Here is a 20,118-nt window from a genome sequence, read left to right as displayed (position 1 = left end):
CCCGAGGAGAACCCCAATTTCTCAGGGACCCCAAGCACACGGGCAGGCTCTGGGGGACGAGCCACAGGGGGCACCCCTCCCTGGCCTTAGAAAAGCCCCACTGTGCCCTCGATGGGGGGGCACGCCGGGGGGAGCGTCAGGTGCAGGTGGGGGCCGGGAGCCGCCTGAATTCTGCTGCCCAACGGCAGGGTCACTGCCGACGGGGCCTCTGGAAGGGAAGGGCCTGGCCGCACCACGGGGATGTCTGCCCCTCCAGATGTGGGGATCCATCCTGCAGGCGGGTGAGGGCGTGTCCGCGCTGGGACCCGCCCTCTGCCGCCCCTGGTGAAGGGTGAACGTCACACGAAGGGGCACGTGCACCACCGTCCACAGCGGAGCCCGCTCGGTCACCCCCCGCCATTCCCAGCTCCCCGCGGCACCCTTACCTGGGACCATGCCATTGGTCGCGATCGCACTCATGGAGATTGCGGTCAGCATCGTCTGCAGAAAGACGGGGGCCTTTTAGAAGAACGAGCATTTGCGAGAGCCACCCCGGGAGGCGGATGGCACCAGGCCTGGGGCGGCGCCCGCCTGCCGACTCCCGGCTGCTGACCTCAGAGCGCTGCTGGGTAACCGGGCGCCATAATGCTCAGGGCCGCAGCCCTGCTCTCTCCCACTTCACCCCCAAAGCTGAGCTCCCGTGAGCCCCCCCAGGAAACACCCGACTCGGGACCGCCTCCTGCGTCCTGATGGGATGCAGGGGGACCCCCCCTGTAGGCCCCCACCTAGGTGCCCCGCGGGCCACCCCCCCCACGGGGCTGGGGGACTGCCAGAGCCTGTCCAGGGCGGGCCTTCTCACCCGCTGCGCAGGAAAGCAGCCACACCTGTGGGCTGGGGAGCAATTACTTCCCAACCCGAGGACCGGAAGAACAGCCCCCGGGAAGCCTGCAGCCTCAGTGCCCACCTGACTGGTTCCCGCCAGGGACGTTTCTAGCTTAACAAAGGCCCTGCTCTGTATCCTGCTTTTCATCGGCTGTTACTGGGGGAGAGGCGGGGTGACGGCTCCACAGACACTGCGGGCTCGTTAAGTGAACGCAGCACGTGGGGAACAGCGAGAACCTTCAGGCACGACAGCACAGGAGCGGGAAGGCCGTGGACACAGAGGTGGCCCGGGGCGGCGGGGGACGCAGCCGGGGGACAGGCAGGGCAGCAGGCTGGGGTCGAGGGGACCCTGGCTCATCTGCATCGTTGGATTCTTTCAGGCAGGTGGCACTTGGGGGGCTCAGAGCAGCTGAATCACCCTCCTTGTGACAGCGACGGAGAAAGGGGGGGGGGGCAGGTGCTGAGGGCCACTTAGGGGTTGAACCAGGCACGACAAGCTGTCGCAAGAGAAGGCTCCTGGGCCGCTAAGGCAGACGGGGACGTGGGCGCGGAGGCCGTGTGGAGGAGGGCCTGGTGAGCCGGGTGCAGGGCTGAACGTGTCACCAGCGGGCAGGGGACCTGGGCTGAATGCAGGACGGGATGGCCGTGAGTGGTGGCCACCAGGGGACGCTGACCCTTGGCTTCTGCGGAGGCGGGCCCACGAGACTGCCCCCGGCCGGTCAGCAGCCGGGTGCTGACCTGCGCCCACACCAGCGCAGGTGAGGGGTGCCCTTGGGGCCGGGGACCCCGGAAAGCCCCGACGTCCAGCTGCCCCCGCCCCACTCACGCAGGTGCAGCACATGGACACAATGAGGAAGGACTCCAGGACGCCGGCCGCCCCCACGATCCAGGTCAGGCGCAGAAAGAGGATGACACCCAGGATGTTCTGCAGGCACGGCAGGTAGACGCCAATGAGGGTGCCCATGCGGGGGCTCTGGAAGAGAGCGGAGCAGGTTCCGGGGCCCGCAGCGCCTCTCCCAGAGGCCCCCTGCCCCCGCCGGGAGCTGAGTCCACACCGTGGGTCCCAGAGACCGTGAAGAGGTCAGGGGACAGGAAGACAAACGAAGACCAGCAAAGGCCCAGCTTCAGTTACGCGGAAATCGGCTGACGCGAGGCCAGGGCTTGGAGAGAACCCACAGTAGGACCCCTTGAAACTGTGTACAAGCCCCTGGGTCCTTGTCTGACTCAAGAGTGAATGATTGGGAAACGTGAAGACGTATCAACAGAAACAGACAATAGCTGTTGGCCTGAGGAACTGGCAGTAATTCAGACTATAATTCTGCCGCGTCTCAGAGTCACGAACTCCCAGTTCCCCGAAACACATAAAGGCCTGACACACCTTCCTAAGTTGTTTCTGCAGGAAGCAGACGCCCACCAGATGGAACCTGCTGGCCACAAGCACACAGACCCCAGACCGGCTGAAACCAGAAGGCTGACGATGCTTGAAACTTCACCTTGATGCCAACCAATCCGAGAGCTGTCCACGAGCTGACCACGCCCTGCTCCTTGACCACTGTAAGACTACCCCCTGCAGGGTGGGCACAGTTCCTGAGGCGCTAGCCTGCTGTGTTCCCTCTTTGCCTGGCAAAGAAATAAAGCTACTCTTTCTCTTTCCTCCCAAACTCTGTCTCCGTATTTCTATTCGGCACTGGTGTACAGAGGCTAAGATTTTGGCAATACCCTCACTGCCCAGGAGCAGGGGGGCGGGGGCAAAACCACGTCACTGCCCCGGGGCAGGGAGGGGAGAGAAGGGCTCGGCCCCCGCTCCATCAGGGGCACAGCGGGAAGGTGGGGAAGTTGGAGAAAAGACGAGGAGCAAGCCGACCTGGGCTCTGCCCGAAGCGACTGCAGCCCAGGTCCTCAGGAGAGCGCGAAGTGGGGGGAAATGAGAGGCCGGAAGGAAGGGTTAGGGACCAGCCACCATTCCCTAGGCTGCAAGGGCGCAGAAGCACCAAGTCCAGAGAGAAATCTGTCGCGTCTTGACCCACCTGGAGGAAGTGCCCAGCGAGGGGAGGGGACCCAGCGAGAGTTCAGACAGGACGTGCCCTCTGTGAGTGAGCCCCTTCCCGAAGGCCCCGCAGCACGGCCGACCAGATGCGGCCTGGGAGAGGGTCGCCCTGCCGCGGGGTAACCGCAGGAGGGTGCCTGACAGAAACGTCTTCCGTAACCCCAGACAGACAACAGCCGAGCAAAGCTGCCCAGAGGAGAGCTCGGGAACAAGGCCGGGGGCCAGCCCGTCCTGCCCGCCGGCCAGCGAGACGGCAGCGTCAGGCGACACAGTCGGGATTTGGGGACACCTGGCTAAAAAGGCAAGAGGACGTTTAATGGGGAAGCTGCTTAAACTTAGGCGAATAAAAGGAAAAAAAGCTGGAAAGATCTGCTTTGAAAACATTTCCTGTGAAAGGGGCCAGGCTGCCTGAAACGAGGCGTCCTGTGGAGGCTGGGGAGACGTGGCCCAGCCCGCTCGCTGGGCCGAAAGGCGGGCCCCCCTCAAAGGAAGCCGGGGGGCTTCTCAGGGTGAGAATGGAAGGTCGACCCACAGGAACGCCCGCAGCGAGAGAGCTGGCACGGGGCTGGCATGGAGCAGAGACCCCGGGGAAGTAACCCAAGGGGGCACCTGGGGAGCATGGAGGTGGGTCAGAAGCCTCGGGCAGACTCGGCCTGAGGCCTGGACGGCACCCAGCAGCTGGCTTTTCATGCCTGGGCCCTGAGCGCCAGTGTCCGGGGCAGCCCGCCCCCCGCGGACCCGTGTCCTGTTTGTGGATGACGGAAGCGTGGCGGTTCCTGGCCGCGGGCGCAGAACGGTGGAGAAGGGTGAGGGCGACACAAGCTGAGAGCAGCTCCGGCCCCTGCCTTTGGCTCAAGGACCGTGAAACACCAGAAGCAAACCCTCCAGTCTCACGGGCGCGGGGCCCCCACCCGCCTGGCCCAGCCTCAGGCCCGGCCCATCCCTGTGCAGCGGCGAGACGACCCTGAGTCGTCCTGAAAGGCCGTGACGGGGCCCCCGGCACTCCCATAAAAGTCAGCTTTGAAGGATCAACCTGGCCGGTTACGAGGCCCAAGACACTAGAGGCGCCCAGACCCTGGAGAAGGCACTTTTGGGGGACCGACCCCCCATCTCTGTGCCCCCTGGGCAGAGGGACAACAAGGGCCGCTCCCACGGACCCATGCCCGGGGGTGGGGCGGCCGGGTCATCCCGCCAAACCTGCCCACCTGGCCACACACGGTCGTGCTGAGGGTCACGGGTGGCCTGCGTCAGCCTCTGGCACAGGCTCCCGGGTGCCCTGGGGACAGAGGCCAGGAGCTGCCCGCTCGGGTCCCGATCTGCCCTACGCACTGTGCACAGCTCGGCAGGCTGGGCTTACGGGACCTCCCCAAGGTCTCTGCACAGACTCCTCGGAGAGCTGGGCGCATCTTAGGAGAGGCTCCCAGAGGTAAACCCTCAGAAATAAGGCTCCCAGGAAGGCGGCAGCAGGACAAGTTCTGCGACTGAGAAGCGAAGGGCGGGGGGGGGGGGGGGGGGGGGGGGGTGTCCAGGGGATCCGGTGGGGGAGGGGAGGCCCTGGCGCGGGGCGGGGCCGGGCTGGGGCACCTTGGCCTGGCGCCGCCGGCTGTCCTCGGCCTCCTCGTGTTCTACCACGCCCTGGCTCAGGTTGGTGTAGTTGGCCAGCTTGTTGAGTAGCGAGGACACCATGGGGTTGCTGTCCATCTCCTCCTGTTTGGGGCCGAGGCGTGGAGTTAGTGACCCCCCCACCCTGAGATGCCCCAGACCGACCCGACCAGACCAACCTCCCAGCAGGGCTCCCGCTCTACGTGCCCAGCGGGTCAACGGTCAGGGCTCAGGGCCCCGGGGCTCCCCGGACGGCCCAGGCCCAGCCCCTCCGCGGGGCTCCCTGAGGCCTCTGCCCGGACCCCAGGGCACCGTTAGGCTGGGCTCTTCTCTCGCGGGTACTGCCGCCTCCGCTCTGAAGGGGAGAGCGGAGGGGCGGGGGGTGGTGACCCACCTCAAAGAGCGCCATGCTCTTCCTTTCAAAGGCTCTCTCTCCGTCCACGTCCACGCTGCCGATGAACGGGCTGTTCTCCCCGGGGTTTCCATCTCCTGTGGGGAAGGGCTCGGTCAGATGTGAAAGGAATTAAAGGAGGCCACGAGGGAACAGGAGGAGGGGCCCCACCAGGCACTTCTCTACGTGCCTCGGACTTTTCTAAGTTACCTGTCAGGGGCGAGGGACCAGGTAGACAGAAGGCCAAAGGTGGCGCTGGGTCCAGGAACCTCAAGTCCCACCCCGGCCCTTTTGGGTCCCGCGGGACAAACGGCTCAAGACCAGCAGATCCAGACAGGCTGGCCCGTGACCGTCCTCGGCGGGGACGGGGTGGGGACCGGCACTTGTACCAGGTGGCACTGAGGCTCGCTGCTTTGTTCTGACAGCAGCTTCAGCTTTCCAATCCCCCCAATCCTGGTGGATTACAGCGGCCTCACTGGTGACCCCATTAGCTCAGAGCACAGTCCCCGCGGGGAGTGTCACGGAGCCCACACGTAGGCGCACGGCCGGCAGGTGGCCCATCGTGGCCCAGCTGTCTCCACGGCTGTTTCTGTCAGGAAGCCCTGGCCCGCCATCCCCAGCTAGAGTATATCAAGGCCCTCGGCGTGGCCAGGCCACAGAGGAGCGAAGGGTCAGCCCCGACTCACCCTGGGAGCTCCTCCCAGCTCCTGAAACGCAAGCCTTACCACGTACTCCCAATTCAAAGCAGAGAGAAAAACCCTGATGGCATCGCTCTGATTCCCAGCCCTGCCCCATCCCAGCGGGTCTGGAGCAATGCCATCCCAGAAGCCACCAGCAGGGACACGGGGTGAGCTCGGAGACACCAGCACCCCCACCTGGGCCCACCTGCACGTCAGCCCCACCCACAGGCCTTCTGCGTGTGACGTGACCCTGTATCAGAAGGACCGAGTGAGGACACCAGGAAAAGGCGCTCCAAACTGGCTTTTCTCAGGGCCCCAGGGGCCCTGGGGCAACCCGGAGCATGACCTCAGTGGGGAATCACCTGCTCACCAGGCCCCGTCAGGGGTGACACCCGACTTCCTGATGGAATCCCCCAAATCCCCAGAAGGAACCAAAGCCCAGACGCACAGGGAAGGGGAGCCCACAGTCCATCCCCTGTGAACTTACGTGCCTGCCCCTCACAACGGACACAAATTCGGGAGCCACCGGGGTCCAGGCATCACCCCCTCACCCCCTGAAATCCACAGACCCACACCCATCCACCGAGGCCTCCCAGACCCCTCCCCAGAAAGTTCCCAGGGTCCAGCCCGTGGAGGCCGCATGGCAGGCAGAGCTCTGCCCTCCTGCCGGACGGACCCTGTGCCCCTCACTGCCGAGCCCCAGTGACCAGCTCAGGGGCAGCAGAAGGCCCGAGGAAGCCAGTGGCCGGGGAACCGCTGGCGGGGGAACCACCAGCAGGTGCTGGGACCAGGGGCGACACCCGGAGGGGACGGGGCAAGGACCCCCACACACACCATGGCCCCACGAGCCACCTGTTCATCACCACGGGGCAGGGGCAGTGCCAGGAAGAGCCGACCACCCACTGAACCAGGGGTCAAGGTGAACACGAGGGTCACAGGCTGACCGACACCCAGGAGAGGACATGACTGCCTGGGTCCCCGGATTCCAGCACGAGGAGCTTGAGGCAAATCAAAGGAGCCACCGGCCCTCCTCAGAGGCCTCGGAGGACACGGGCCGGCTCCGGAACGTTCTGGAAAGGGGAAGAAGATGGAAGCAGCCCGATTCTTTCCATAAAGGACATTATTGGGCTGCCGGCGAAATCTGAGTAAGACTTCAATCAATGAAAACGTCCTGACTTTGGAGACTGTACTACAGGCATCACGAGAGGAAATGTGCTCGTTTCAGGAAACGCACAAAGGGCATCGCACCTTCTGCCTGTTCTCAGCACATCGGGAAGGAACGTGCGAAGAGGGGGAGGGGGAGGCATAAGGCAGGTGGGACCAGTGCTCAGGCAGACGACACGTGAGCCCGTGCTCTTGAAAGTTTTCTGAAGTCCAAGTTCTGAAGTTGGGTCAAAACAAAGCTTAAAAAATGCAACCACATTCAATTAAACAAGAAATCCCTCCCGAGCGCCCTCCCCCGCTCTGCAGGCGTCTGCGGGAGGGCGCCAGCCCGTCTCCCTCCTTCCTGCTTCAAGCAGGCTTCTGTTCAGCACCTTCTTCCTGGTGATAATGACTGTATTTTCCTGGTAACAATCCTGTTTCCGACTGGGTTTCTGGTGTAAACGGAAGCCACAAAGAGCTCTCTGCAGACCAGACTCTGGAGGACACGCAGGCCGGCTCTGTCCCGGTCAACAGGCTTCAGCCACGCAGGCCAGGGGGCCAGCCACCCCGGGAGGGGTGCTGGGTTCTCCCTCTGCCCCAACCTTGGACAAATTCGTGGCTCCCAGGTCTCGTGTTTCTCGCCCAGGGAGAGGCGGCCACCACGGACAGGGCCTCCACTCAGCTCAGGCCTGGCTGCCCAGGTGCCCCTGCCGCCCCCGCCCGGGAAGCACAGCCTGGTCCAGGGGGCTCTGGGGGTCTGTCTAAATGCCCACCGGGCACGGGGCGGATGGGCACCTGCAACCACGTTCAATCCACAGAGACAACATCTTTCTTGGAGCATCTGATGTTCCTGCTGGCTGGGAAAGTGAGCCACGACCTCAAACAGGAGCTGAGACGGCTGGCCCATCCGCCGCGACGAGGCCCGGGGGGTGGCCCGGAGCCAAGGGTCGGAAAGGAGCAGAATGGGCGAGAAGTGCCTGGGCGAGGGGGCCCAGGGAGACGGCCAGGATCAACTGATTCGAGGCAGGTGGACGTCAGTGGCTTATTTACACGCAGGACGACCGTGGAGACCGCCGAGTGGGAAGCAGTGCCGTGAACGCCCCACAAAGGCCAGGATGGCCCGCCCCGTGGGGACACGTGTGCTGGGCACGTGTGCACAGGGAGCCCGGGGACGGCCAGGACTGGGCTGTCAGGCCGTGAGGCTCTGGTCTTCCGGCTCGCTGCTTATAACCAGAATTAATGCACAGAGAATGGGGGAACACACACAAAACGCACCGGAGGAACAGCAACACACGCCCCAGCGTCTCCGTAAATCCCCCCCCCACCCGACTCCCCTGGTTTGGGGGCTGCACCGCCCACACCAGAGGTTACGGCCAACAGTGAGTCTCCTTATCCATCGTAAACCACCGTCTTAATCGCTAATCCTTTAACGAGAACACGTTTCCCTTCATTTCTGAGAAGGCAGTCCTCGGGCATGCTTTCCGAAGCGCTGGGGGACCCAGCGGAGAGAAGAGGCTCACGCGGGAGCCTCAGGCAGCCATCTCCTCCTCGACCTGCTGGAGCCGAGACTCTTGGTTAAAAATCAAACGCTTCGGGCCTCCCTGGTGGCGCAGTGGTTGAGAGTCCGCCTGCCGATGCAGGGGACACGGGTTCGTGCCCCGGTCCGGGAAGATCCCACATGCCGCGGAGCGGCTGGGCCCGTGAGCCATGGCCGCTGGGCCTGCGCGTCCAGAGCCTGTGCTCCACAACGGGAGAGGCCACAACAGTGAGAGGTCCGCGTACCACAAAAAAAAAAAAAAAAAAAAAAATCAAACGCTTCTACCTGAGGGACACACCTGCGATCCCATCCCACAAAATGCAAAACCGTCACAAGCTACCCGGGTAAGCCTTAAAATTCCCCTAATTGCTTTCACCGCTGGAGAACACTCAAATCTCAGTTTTTATTTTTCAAGGGAGGGGCAGGTTACAACTCAAGTCTTCACAAAGGAAACTGGTACAAACCCCCCCGCCCCCGGGGCCTGAGCCCTTGGAACACGCTGGGGGCTCTGAAGACCTCAGGCTCCGGATGGACAGCCCTCCCACCTCCACCGGGACTCTGATGGCACCCGGCACGACCCTGCCAGGCCTGGTCGCGGCTCTGAAGAGCAGGGGTCCTCCTCTGGCTGAGACCCTCCCCCCACGTCTCGGGGAGGAGGCCGCTCACCTGGGCTTGCGCCCGCTGAGCACTCTGCTTGGTCACGACAATGAGGACCCAGGACAAGCCCGAGCAGAGGGGATCCTGGGGGCGCAGGGCCCGCCTCACCGGCCCCGCCGCCTCCGTCCTCCTGGGGCGGGTCCCCCGTGGTGCCCCCGCCGGGCACACAGCCCGGAGGTCACCGGGCGCCCTCGCTGCGCAGCGGTGGCTGCCGGGCCATGTGGGAGGGGCCCCCCGATGGTCAGGTGTCCTGGGCCACGCCGGCTGGGAGGGCAGGACCCACACCTGCTGTCTCCGGGCAGGAGCGCTCAGGCCTCGTTCACCTGCTCTAACGGATGGGCAGGGCTGGGCCGTCAGATGTGTAGTCAGACAGAAACGGCCTGGAGGCCACGCGATTAACACTCCCCACCACCACCAGAGCTGGCTCCCCGCCTCGCGCACAGGTGGGGCTTTTGGCCTGCTCGTTTCACGCGGCAGGGGCGCCGCCGGTGGGGCTCACCGTGCAGAGATCACAGCCTGACGCGGTCCAAGGTCACAGCCCCCCGCAAGCCCGGGACCCCCGGACCCCCAGTGTCCAGCCGGGCGGGCGCAGTGGGCGGGGAGGCCCTGCCAGGCCGGGAGGTCCCTCAGAGCCCAGCCACCTTGCACGTGACTCACCCCTCTCGTCACCGAGGAAGGAGACTGATTCGGTTTTAAAACAAGGATCCTTCGGCCAGTAAACCCATGGGACACCATGGCCAGGACACGTCCAACCGGCGGGGGTGCCCGTGAGCTGGGGACGCCCAAGAACAGCCACACTGCGGACGCGGCACCAGGAAAGAGGGGCCGAAGGTGCCCGGGGCCCAAGGGGACAGGAGGGAACTGGGGGTGACGCGCAGAAACAGCTGACGAACACGCAGGACACGCCCACAGCACCGCCCCACACACTGGCATCGGGAGGGCGGGCGCCCGCGCACGCAGAGCTGCCCGCCAGAGAGTCCGGAGCCTGGGACAGGTGACCCCCCAGCCCGCTCACAGCTGGTGAGTTCAAACACCCCGGGAGCCGCGGGCAGGCACCACATGGCCCGAGCGCCAGCCGCTCGGTTTACAGCCCCTTGGCCTCTGGCTCCACCACCAGCTCTGGACTGCCGACGTGCACGCACACCCGAGTTTTGCTTTTCCGGGACACAGCAGCCATGTGCCATAACTAACCTTTTTAAGTCTTTAGAACGTATATCTACTGGCCGCCCCTGCGGCATGGGCAGCGGCAGGCTGAGTAGGAGGACAGAGCGGCACCGGGCGCTGGCTGAAAAGGAGGCGCCCACAAAGCCAGGATCTACTCGTTCCAAAGGTTGGGGTGGGGGTGCTGCAGAAAAGAGGGGCTTCACGGCAGAACCTGACGGACACCCCAGTGCTGAGCCCCGGTGACGGTGGCACCTTGCATGCTGGTGAGAATTCACGTTCCCTCCGGGGTCTCCCGTTAAACCCACACCCCGCCGAGCTGCGAGAAAACCATCAGACAGATGCCAGTCAAGGGTACCTGCAACACACCTGGCCAGCAACCCTCAGAACTGCCCAGATCACAAAAACTAGGAAGCTCTGAGACACCGTCACAGCCTAGGAGTGGCCTGTTTAAAGCCCCCTCCCATGCTCCCGGCGCCCCCCGCGCTCGAGGAGCCCGAGGAAGCCAGCGCTTCAGGGGTGGCTCCCAGTGCGGCCCAGCCAGGCCTTAGTGTCCACCCACCTGCTGGTCTCCCTCCAGGTTCTAAAGAAAGTTCCAGTAACCTGCAGCACCTTTTGAACACGGCATACCAAGCCCACCGCCCCCAGGGGCCGGGACGGCATCCTGCCCGGGGCTCCCAGGATGACTGGCCAGCAAGGCCGGACCAGACCAGGCCCAGAACCCAGAGCTGCAGACCAGCCTCGGCCCAAGGCCACCGAGGAGCCCCCCCAGAAACGGGCGGAACAGCGGGTGCCTGGCAGTGAGAGCCCAAGGCCCGGGGAGCAACCGTGGCCAGGAAGGGGCGAAGTGGGCAGGGCATCCCTCCTCCTCCCTGTGAGGGGAGGCAGCAGCGAGCTTTGCACGAGGCCGTGTGTCTTGTGTCACCACGGGCGTCCTGAGAAGCCCCCGCGCCCGCAAGCGCCGGCCTCACATCCAAGCGGGCCCTCCCCATCCGGTGCAGGCCTGACGCAGCTCAGAGCACCGCTGCCTCCACCAGCCCACGCGCCCGGCCCTCGGAGTCACACGGCTCCCCGCCGAGGCGGCCTCTGCTCTTTCCACCTGTCCTCGACCTGCTTCTCCCACATCTGTTTTGATGCCCGGTTTCTGGCTCCATGAAATGCAAACTTAACCCTGAGTAAACGTGGTGGTCACCAGGGACAGCGTGGGACCCGGTGCTCTGGACGAGGGGGCGGGAACAGGAAGCCACCAGGAGAGGCGCGTGCGCCCTCATCATCAAGCGAACGCAGCAGGACCTTCGGGGCGGGAGGGGACGGCCCAGGCCAGAGAGGCAGACGGGACAGGGGCGCCAGCTGAGGGGCAAAGCGGAGACCGGCAGGCCCGGACCCAGTGGTCTGCTGTGGATACCGGCTCAGAGCCCCACCCCGCTGAGGGTCCCGAGTGCAGCGTCCTCCGTCTCTGGTCACAGCCTCCGCCAGCCCCGCTGCAACCTCTGTGCGCAAGCCCTCCCCTCCCAGTGCGCCAGCCTCCCCGACACCCTCACCCCCGGGCCAGCGTTTGGGATTTCTACCACCGTCTCTTTCTCTTCGGGAAGAGCTCCCAGGGGAGGAGCAGAGAGTGACCTCTGAGGCTCAGAGCCAGAGGCGTTCCCGAGGGTCAGCTGGGCCGGGCCTGCACCGAGGCACGGGCAGTGGGCGGCCCGCAGTCCTCCCCTGGGGTCGCGGGGCCACCTCCCACCTGCCAACCTAACAGTGCGTCCGACTGGCCGGCCCCCGAGGCGTGGTTCAGCACCGCAACGGAGTTTTTAGGTTCCATGACCCTCAGCGTTACTAATGCCCTCTGGCCCTTGCCCCCTGCTCTCCGTGCTTTGCAGCCAGGATCAATGCTGGATCTGAAATCCAGCAGCCTGGCCACCTGGGCCAGTGGACTCCCCGAGGGGCACAGCCTGAGAAAAAACCGTTCTGCGTTCAAGCCAGAAAAAAAGGAAATGCTTGAGGCCGAGAGCTCCCGTGCTTTCACAGCAAGTTTTTGGCTAAAACAGAAACCCGTTCTCTGGCGAAGACAGGGGAAACACTGACAGGACAGGAACCACCCACAGCCCGGCCAGCTGGACGCGGCCCCTTGCCGGGGCACCTCCCAACGTCCTCTCCTGGAGGGCTGCCTGGCCCTCCCACCCAGGCCTCTGGAGCGAGAAGTGCCTGCCCACAGGCGAGAGCCGAGAGGGCAGGAGGTGGATGTGCCCCTGCCCCTCGGACCTCCATGGGCCCTTGCCCAACCCTCAGGCGTGGCCTGCGGGGGCACCTTGCCGGCTGGAGGCCCAGACGTCCAGAGATGCTACTTCCCAAGGGCCTCGCCAGGTGACCCTGTGCGCCTGGCCCCCAGCTGCCCCCACCAAGCACAGACCCCGCTGCCTGGGGCCAGAAGCAGCACCGTCCAGGCCCACGGACCACGGGCACGCGGGTGGCGGCAGGCCGGCTCCACCCTACCCGAGGGTGCTGTGCACGTGTGTCCGGCATCTGGAACCCAGCACCTGGCGGGGCGTGGCGGGTGTCCGCTTGGAGAGGCGGGCAGGGCCGGATCACAGCACCTCTGCGAGGCTTTCCAGAAATGACACAGCCCTCACTTCTGGGAGCACCCTGCCACCAGCGCCCCCCGTGACACCAGGTCCAAGCCGAAACCAGAAGCAGGGGGCACAACAGCGGGGAAAGAGCCTGCCTGGCCCAGATGTGCCCCCTGCCCCCGCTAAGCTGCCCCCGCCACCCCGCAGCCCGGGGGGAGGGTTCTCCCGCGCGACACCAAGGACCGGGTTGCTTGCACACAAGGACTCAGGAAGGCTCCGGGCACTGGGGGGACACAGCCGCCCTTCAAACCAGACCAAGGTCACGGCCACCGCCCCGGCGTCCGCTGCTCCAACCAAGGGCCTCGGCCCAGCAGTCGGGCCAAAGACACCAGCTCTGGCACCTTCTCCTTAAACCTGACACTCGCACAGTCGAGACAACAAGGAAAGTACTGGGATTCTCGGCTACTAAGAGGCAGGAACACAGAGGAACCAGCCAGCCACACACGTTAACACACGTGTGTAAGCACACAGAGGCACACGGGGCACGGCTGGGGACCACAGCTCTGTGAGCTGCTTCCCCAGAACAGTAAGTGTTTCAGGGACTTCCCGCCCGTCCAGAGGACCTGCCTCCCAGGCTGGCCGCGCTCCCTCCTGGGCAGCGTGGGCCTCCAGTGGACTCGGGGACCCGGCTCCCCGCCACCCCTCGGTGTCTGCTGCCGAGCCGACCTCTCTCTCCTCGGGAACTGGCAGTCGTGATCCCAGCCTGGGGGTGGGGGGAGGGGCTCAGGACGGCAGGGCCGGCCCAGCCAGGGGCAGAGGCGGGAGGTGGGCAGCCGGGAGCCCCACCAGCCTCCCGGGGCAGCTCCTGTTACCGACTCAGGCTCCTGCCGGGCTGCGGCCAAGACCCTCCATCAGAGGGAAGAGGAAACCCAAGAACCACCCAGCGCGTCTCTCCTCTGATATCGGCTCCACAGGCTCCCTCCGCAGTGACCGTCCCGAGAGCCTCCCTGAGAACCCAGGCCTGACCTGTGGGCACCGTGACCAGATGGGGCCCAGGACACGGCCACCTCTGGGACAGGCCGGCTCCAGGAGAGGGAGACAGGCACACGGAGAACCCCCAGGACGGCGCGGGGCCTGCACAAGGCCTCCCCATCACCCTGGGGGGGCGTCCCGCTCACGTGGACTCGTGGGGTGCCCCCGCCTCGCAGACGGCGCCAGGCCACAGGCACACGCTGACCACGCGATGCCCAGACGGGTTCAGCTGCAGGGCGGCCGCAGGCCGGTTAGACGGGAAGCAGTTCTGGCTGCGAGCAGTAAACGCAGGCCCAGGAGCCCAACACCCAGCAGAGACCCCAGCGCCACAGGCACATGGAGCCAGGGACTCTGCCCGAGAGCAACCCTGAGCACAGGGAACTCACAGCTGGTCACAGGGCCCACCCAAGCCACAGGAAGCTCAGAAACAGAGCTTCCACCTCCTCCCGATTGTGTTCTCTACCGCCCGAGGAAAGAAAGAGCAAACAAACCCAGCCCAGGGCCCCAGGGCCTTGCCGCTGAGCCTGGCCAGAGGCGCGGCAGCCAGGCCACGCAGACGCACAAGGCCCCAGGTCGCACCGACACTTCCCCCTCTTCCCGGCCAGGAGCACAGCCCTGCAAACCCCCCCAGCCATAGGGGCACCTGGACGGGGCCCCTCACCAGCGCTCCCGGCACGGGGCTCCAGGGCCGACACGGTGCCAGGGGCCACAGGTGGAGGAGCGGCCGTGGGTCGGGGGGCCGGGGCGCCTCGTTCTTCGGCTGCTCCTGCTGACCCTGCAGGCTTATCTGCACAGACCAGACCTCTGCTCTGAAGAGGGAGTTCCCGCTTTCTCATAAAAGCAAGGTGTAACCCTTTGTGCCCTGCCCTCTTGTGCCGGGCCGCACTGCCCAGGGTCCCCCAGCAGGGAGCCCAGACGGCCCCCTGACCGTCACCCTGGCCGGACCTCACACTCCCAGAGCCGCTTGCAGACGCCTGCTCCCCGCAAGCAGCGCTGCTGCAAAGTGACTACGAGAGGGACGCCCCCAAAAAAGCACCTGGCTGCGTGCAGGGCAGCCGACACTCACGCCGAACAGCAGCCTCTGCCCTCCAGCCTCACGTGCCCAGCAATGCGCCAGCCCTTCAGGGGGAAACGGGAGACCCCCAGAGACCAGCCAGCGGCACCGTCTTCGCATCCGCCTGTGCCTCCAACGTCCGCCCCCGAGCACGACCACAGTCCCGCTGCTGTGCCCCGAGGACACCGGCCCTGGGAAGGAACCCCCGGCCCAAGGCCGCCCCCCGCCCAGGGCAGGAGCCAGGACCTGCTCGGGTCTGCTCAGGACCGTGGCCACAGGCCTGCAGAGCAGAGACCCTCCCTCCACGACCGGGTCCCCCGGGGGCAGGGAAGTGAGGACAGCCCCCTCACCTACTGGGTCCGACCTGGCAGACGCCCCTGGCCATCCCGGCCGCCCCCTGCTGGGTCTGTGGTGCCCTGAGCTGCAGTAAATCAAGACCCTGGGTGACCTGGGCCCACACAAGGCCCCTCACCCTCTCTAGGCAGGCCCCTCCTCCAACGGCCCCGCGAGAATTCCCCACCACCACCACCAAGCGGAAAGTAAGCCCGCTGCCCACCTCCAAGCAAGGGACACGTGGGATCAATTATTTGAAACAACGGGGTCCGCGCGGAGACCATGGGCTGCGGGGGCCGTTCTGGTTCTGAAGCCCTGGCCGTGCGACCGTCCGGCCAGAGGGGCCTCTGAGCTGCAGGCTCTCTGTGCGGTGGGGGCCCCGTGTCACTGGGAGCTGCTCTGCCCAGGTGGGGCCACCTGCCCCCGTTCATAAGGTGGCTGTGGCCTCAGACAGACCCCCTCTGCTCGTGTAGCCACCTCCAGTGACATGGGCACTCTCGTGGGCCTGGCCGCACGAGGGGACCGGTGGGATTCAGCCTGTCCGTGTGTAACAAGGACCAACAGCAGCCTGTCCCCCGAAATTCAGCCCCCGGGATGGGACAGGGTGAGCCGGCCTGAGACAGGCCCCTCGGGGCAACGAGTCAGTGTCTGACGCCATGGGGCGCTGAGCTGGCCCAGGGGGATTCCACAGAAGGGCGGCATGGAGCCAGCCGGGGTGGGGCTGTCCTGCCGCGCGCAGGCGCGCGTGGTGTGTGCATCTGGGAGGATTGGTGGGAGGACTGCCTAGTGTGTGTGTCCTGGGCGGCCCCTGGCAGAGTGGAGCCGTGGGCTTGGCTGGGCTCTCTGTTAGGCAAGGAGAGGGCCCCAGCGGCCAGCAGGGCTTGCGTGTGGAGAGGCCACTGCGCCGAGCGTCCTGGGGCGTGTTAACGGTCTCTCTGTCCGGCGCCTCTTGGGGGCTGGGGGGCAGTGGAATTCCCTGCTGCTCCAGCACTTGGCGGAGCCCGCTGGTTGGTGATGCCCTGTGCGCTGCTGGAGAATGGGGGACCGCTTCTCGCCCTGGGGCCCCGGGGGACCGGGAGGACGCTCGGCACCATCCACTCTTCCCTCGGTGGATGAGGTTCAACCGATTTTCAGGGGTCAGCCCTTCGGACAGCCCTGCGCCGTCTGCCCTTCCTGCTCAGACGTCCCCCGCGCCAGCATGACGCATCCCTTCCTTCCTGGACCCAGAGGCGGAGCGATGCTCGAGGCTTTGTCTCGGGCCCACTCTCCGGCCGCACTCACGTCCCAGCGCCCAGGGCCTCGGCTTTGTGCTCTGACCACCCCAGTGGCAGCAGACCCTCGAGGGCAGCGGGCACACGCATCGGCTCACAGCCCGCTCCCCGTGACCCATGAGCCCCGCAGGACAAAGGTGATACTCCCAGAGCTGCCTGGGTCAGTGGCTGGGGGCGTGGGTCCCCTTCACAGGGGGCAAGAGAAGACCCCCGGGTGACCCACAGGACCTGAGCGGCAGAGCATGAAATCACGGGAAAGGAATCCAAAAAGAGGAACAAGGAAGGATTAGGAAGCCCCAGCAGAGCTGTGGGCAGCTCCCGGGGAGGAACGGGCAGGAACAGTGGCCCTGCCCAGCCCACGGGCCCTGCGGTGGGGGGGCAGTGTGATCGGGGCCACCCCTCTGGGGGGTGCACGTGGACCCCCCCCACCTCACTGCCCGCAGGCCACCTTCCCGGCTCTAAAGCACCAACTGTGGGCCTGCCGAGCGGACACAGCCAAGGTCAAAGTAGCAGGGGCAGTTCAAGGTCAACACGTGGTATTGGCCACCGCAGCCTGATGAGGCCCAGAGCCTCCGACAGCCAGGAAACGGGCCCTGGCTTCACAGGCTGACAACGGGGCTCCCCGGCAGGCCCAGCCTGGACACAGGGACCAAAGGCAGTCCAGGCGGCCGCCCCGTGTCGCAGGCTCACCGACTAGGCCGTCAGCCTCAGGCCAGGCACAACCAAGGCCGGTCCCACCAAGCTCTGGGTCAGCCAGGTGGGCCTGCAGACGTGAGCGCTGGCCCCTCCTCACCTCCCTCCCACCCTCGCCCTGGCGTCCCACGCTCCCTATTCCCACGACAGCCCCAGGTACATCTCGGGAGGGTATCCCCAAACCTGCTTCACCAGCACCACCGGGAGGCCCACCCAGAAAGCCAGGTGCCTCCCTGGAGGTTCTAAGGCCGGCCACGGAGTCAGGAAGGAACTTCAGTGACTCTGCGATGAGCAGGTGTGGCCACAAGCTGGACCACAGGGTAAGGGCCCCGCACGCGGGTCTTCAAAGGGGCTCCCTCCAGCGGTTCCGGCTCCCGCAGGACTGTCCCACCAATGAGCAGGGCGTGAGGCTGCTTCCCAGGCTCCCCCTGTCACGCTGGCGTCACAGGGCCTCTCTGGGCACCGACCGGTCTGACGGCTCGCGTTAAAACTCAGAACCCAGCTGAGCAGACCCCGAAAGGCAACAGCACGCCTGCCTGTGACCCCATAGCGGGCTCCGGCCAGTTCCCCAAGGCCTTCTGCCGCTGTCTCTCTAAGGGAACACGAGGACAAGCGAAGAACACAGGCTTCCCAGGGTGAAGTTCTGCGCCAGCTCACCTGAGTGTCACAGGTGCAGCTCAGACCCTAAAGGGTTTGCTGAAAAGCATGTGGGACGCCCACACTTAGCATTTGCCGGTGCTCCTGCCTCTGAGAGCACACAGGCAAGGCGGGTTCCAGACGAGCCGGGAGAGGGATTAGGGCTGAGAAAGCAAGAGCCTTGGACTGAGGGCGGCTGGGGGCTCGAGGCCAGATGGGCAGGCGACACCACGGCCCTCCTGCAGCCCTGAGCGCAGGCCCAGGGGCACCGAGCTTACAGAGAGCCACCGAGGCCCGTCCGAGCAGGAGCCAGCAGGCAGGGGGCCGCACACCCGGGAGGGCTGAGGGTCCCCAAGGACACGATGGCTCCTGGTGGCTGGTGAAACACCACTCACCCAGAAAGGCCACACCGGGATGCGCTAGTCGGAGCCGCAGTGAGAGAAAGGCTGGGCTTACGGATTCTGCCTTCAAGTCCGGCCTGGTTTCGGCCTCCGAGCCGTCGGCATCCGTGCCCACTCCCACACCCACACCCACGTGCAGAGGAAAGCCGTGAGGGCACCCGAGGGGTGGGGTGGGGGGGCCCCTGCCGACCCGCCCCTGCCCACTAGGATGGTGTGCTGCCCCCAGGGGGTGACCGGCCTCTCCTGCCAGGCCCCAGGACCTGTGGCCTCACTGACCTCGCCCCTTTGCCTGCCTGGAGCAGGACACCATCTTCCCCAACCCTCCATTTCTAGAGGGGCGCTGAGCCCCAGATGAAGCAGCGGACTCAGGATGACCAACCTATCAGCTGCAGAGAAGCCCGGGCCTGGAGCCAGATGATGGAGGAACAGGCCTGGGGATGCCCCGCACCAAGAGAAAGTGAAAGTGCCAGAGACCTCCTGATTCCAGCAGCGAAGTGGGCAAGGAGGACCTCAGCCTGAGTACAGCTCCCCCCCACGCCCCGGCAGGGACCCGCAGTCCTTCCTGCTCAAGACCCAGAGTGCGGGCCTGTCCCGGTCAGCCGGGCTTATCGGACTGGCGGCCCTTTGCCCCACCGCCCGAGAGCAGAGACGAGCAAAGCAGAGGTGGCTGGGAAGGAAGCAGCCAGGCACTCCTGCCCCGAGGAGCCTTACCACGGGTGGGGACCCCACCGGGTCACCGGGCCTGGGAACTCTCGGAGGAAGAGCCCCTCCTCGGTCTCCATAGCTACCCAGGGCGTCTCACACCTCCCCAGGGGCCCACCCCGAGTGGGAGAAAGGTGCTTCCTAGGCCCCGGGGGGGGGGGGGGGGGGCCATGGGGGCGCAGCAGAGGAGGGCCCACCGCCCCTGAAGCCCTCGGCCAGCGCCTCCACCACTAAGCCTGGAGAGGGGGCTCGGCAGGCAGGAGGAGTGGGGGGGCGGTGAGACGGGAACCACAGAAGCAGGCAAAGCGTGGAAACTAGTGAGGAGTGAGAGGAAGGCGCGGGCTGGGAATCAGGGGGAGGGGGAGCGGAGAGCAGCCCCACACCCCTTCCTCCGGGCGACGTCCCGGGCCCAGGTCGCCCTCCCCTCCCAGCCACCCATGCCACCCCCTCCGGCCGCGGCCTCCCTCCCCCCTCCCCCTCCTCCTCCTCCTCCCCCTCCCCCTCCCCCTCCCTCCCGGGCCGCCCCTCCTCCCTCCCCTCCCCTTCCCAACGGGCCGCCAGCCCCGCGCAGCCCGGCCTCCGCCTTTGTCCCGCGGGCAGGTGCGGCCGCGCTCACCCTGGCTCGGGCAGTTGGGCTCACCGCCCTCGGGGGGGCCCGGCGCCTCGGTCTGCTCGGGACCCTCATCCTGGCCGCCGTCCGCCCGCGCCTCCACAGGCAACCACGGTGAAAGTTGGTGGGCATGGCTCGCCCGGCACCCCGGCCACTCCGCGCGCTCCCGCCGACGAGGCCGGACTAGGGCGCAGGGGCGGGGTCAGCGCGGTCCGCCCCCGCCCGCCCCGCCCACGTGACCGCACCTGGCTTCCCCGCGAGCCCTGGAAAAGTTTGCGATCGGTGGGCCGGGGCGGGGCTCCTTCCGCTGAGGACCCGCCCCCAGCCTTGCGTCCGGGCGCTGCCCGCGCCCCGGACCCCCAGTGCCGCCCCAACCCCAGCGGCTGACTTTCGGTTCCTGCACAGCCCGCTCCCCCGCTGCCCCAGGCAGGCCTCTGGCCGGTCTTTCCCCCTAGCCCCCGCCCGCATGGCCATCCCCCTGCCCGCAACTGTACCCACTCCGCCCTCACTGTCCCGCTCACCCCGAGAGTGGGACTGTCCACCCCGGCCGAGATCTGGTCTCCCCTCCCCCTCCCCCTTGCCTGACTGAAGCTCACCGAGCGCTTCGTTTAGGGGAGCGCTTCCAGCTGAAGCGAGCCACGGTTAGCAGGGCGCCGGGTCCACAAGGGACACAACCGCGAAGCCACAAAGTCACCAGGGCTCTGCGGCAGGACCCCGCCCACCGGGGACCCCAGGCCCATCCCTGCCGG

At 66.2% G+C, this 20,118-nt stretch overlaps 1 protein-coding gene across 1 annotated transcript in view; it reads right to left on the bottom strand.

Annotated features, from left to right (window-relative positions):
• The window catches only part of SLC12A7 (solute carrier family 12 member 7), a 44,313-nt gene extending 24,812 nt beyond the window's left edge, over positions 1-19,501 (bottom strand). Inside the window, 6 exon segments of the mRNA XM_032625666.1 lie at positions 426-480; positions 1,688-1,834; positions 4,493-4,615; positions 4,905-4,999; positions 19,376-19,484; positions 19,487-19,501. Of these exon segments, the coding sequence (XP_032481557.1) occupies positions 426-480; positions 1,688-1,834; positions 4,493-4,615; positions 4,905-4,999; positions 19,376-19,484; positions 19,487-19,501 (544 nt within the window).
• Positions 19,502-20,118: the final 617 nt, after the last annotated feature.

This window comes from Phocoena sinus, chromosome 3 (assembly GCF_008692025.1).
Source record: "Phocoena sinus isolate mPhoSin1 chromosome 3, mPhoSin1.pri, whole genome shotgun sequence".
NCBI lineage: Eukaryota > Metazoa > Chordata > Mammalia > Artiodactyla > Phocoenidae > Phocoena > Phocoena sinus.
Note: the sequence above shows the minus strand (reverse complement) of the source record. Positions and strands in the feature narration are given on the sequence as shown.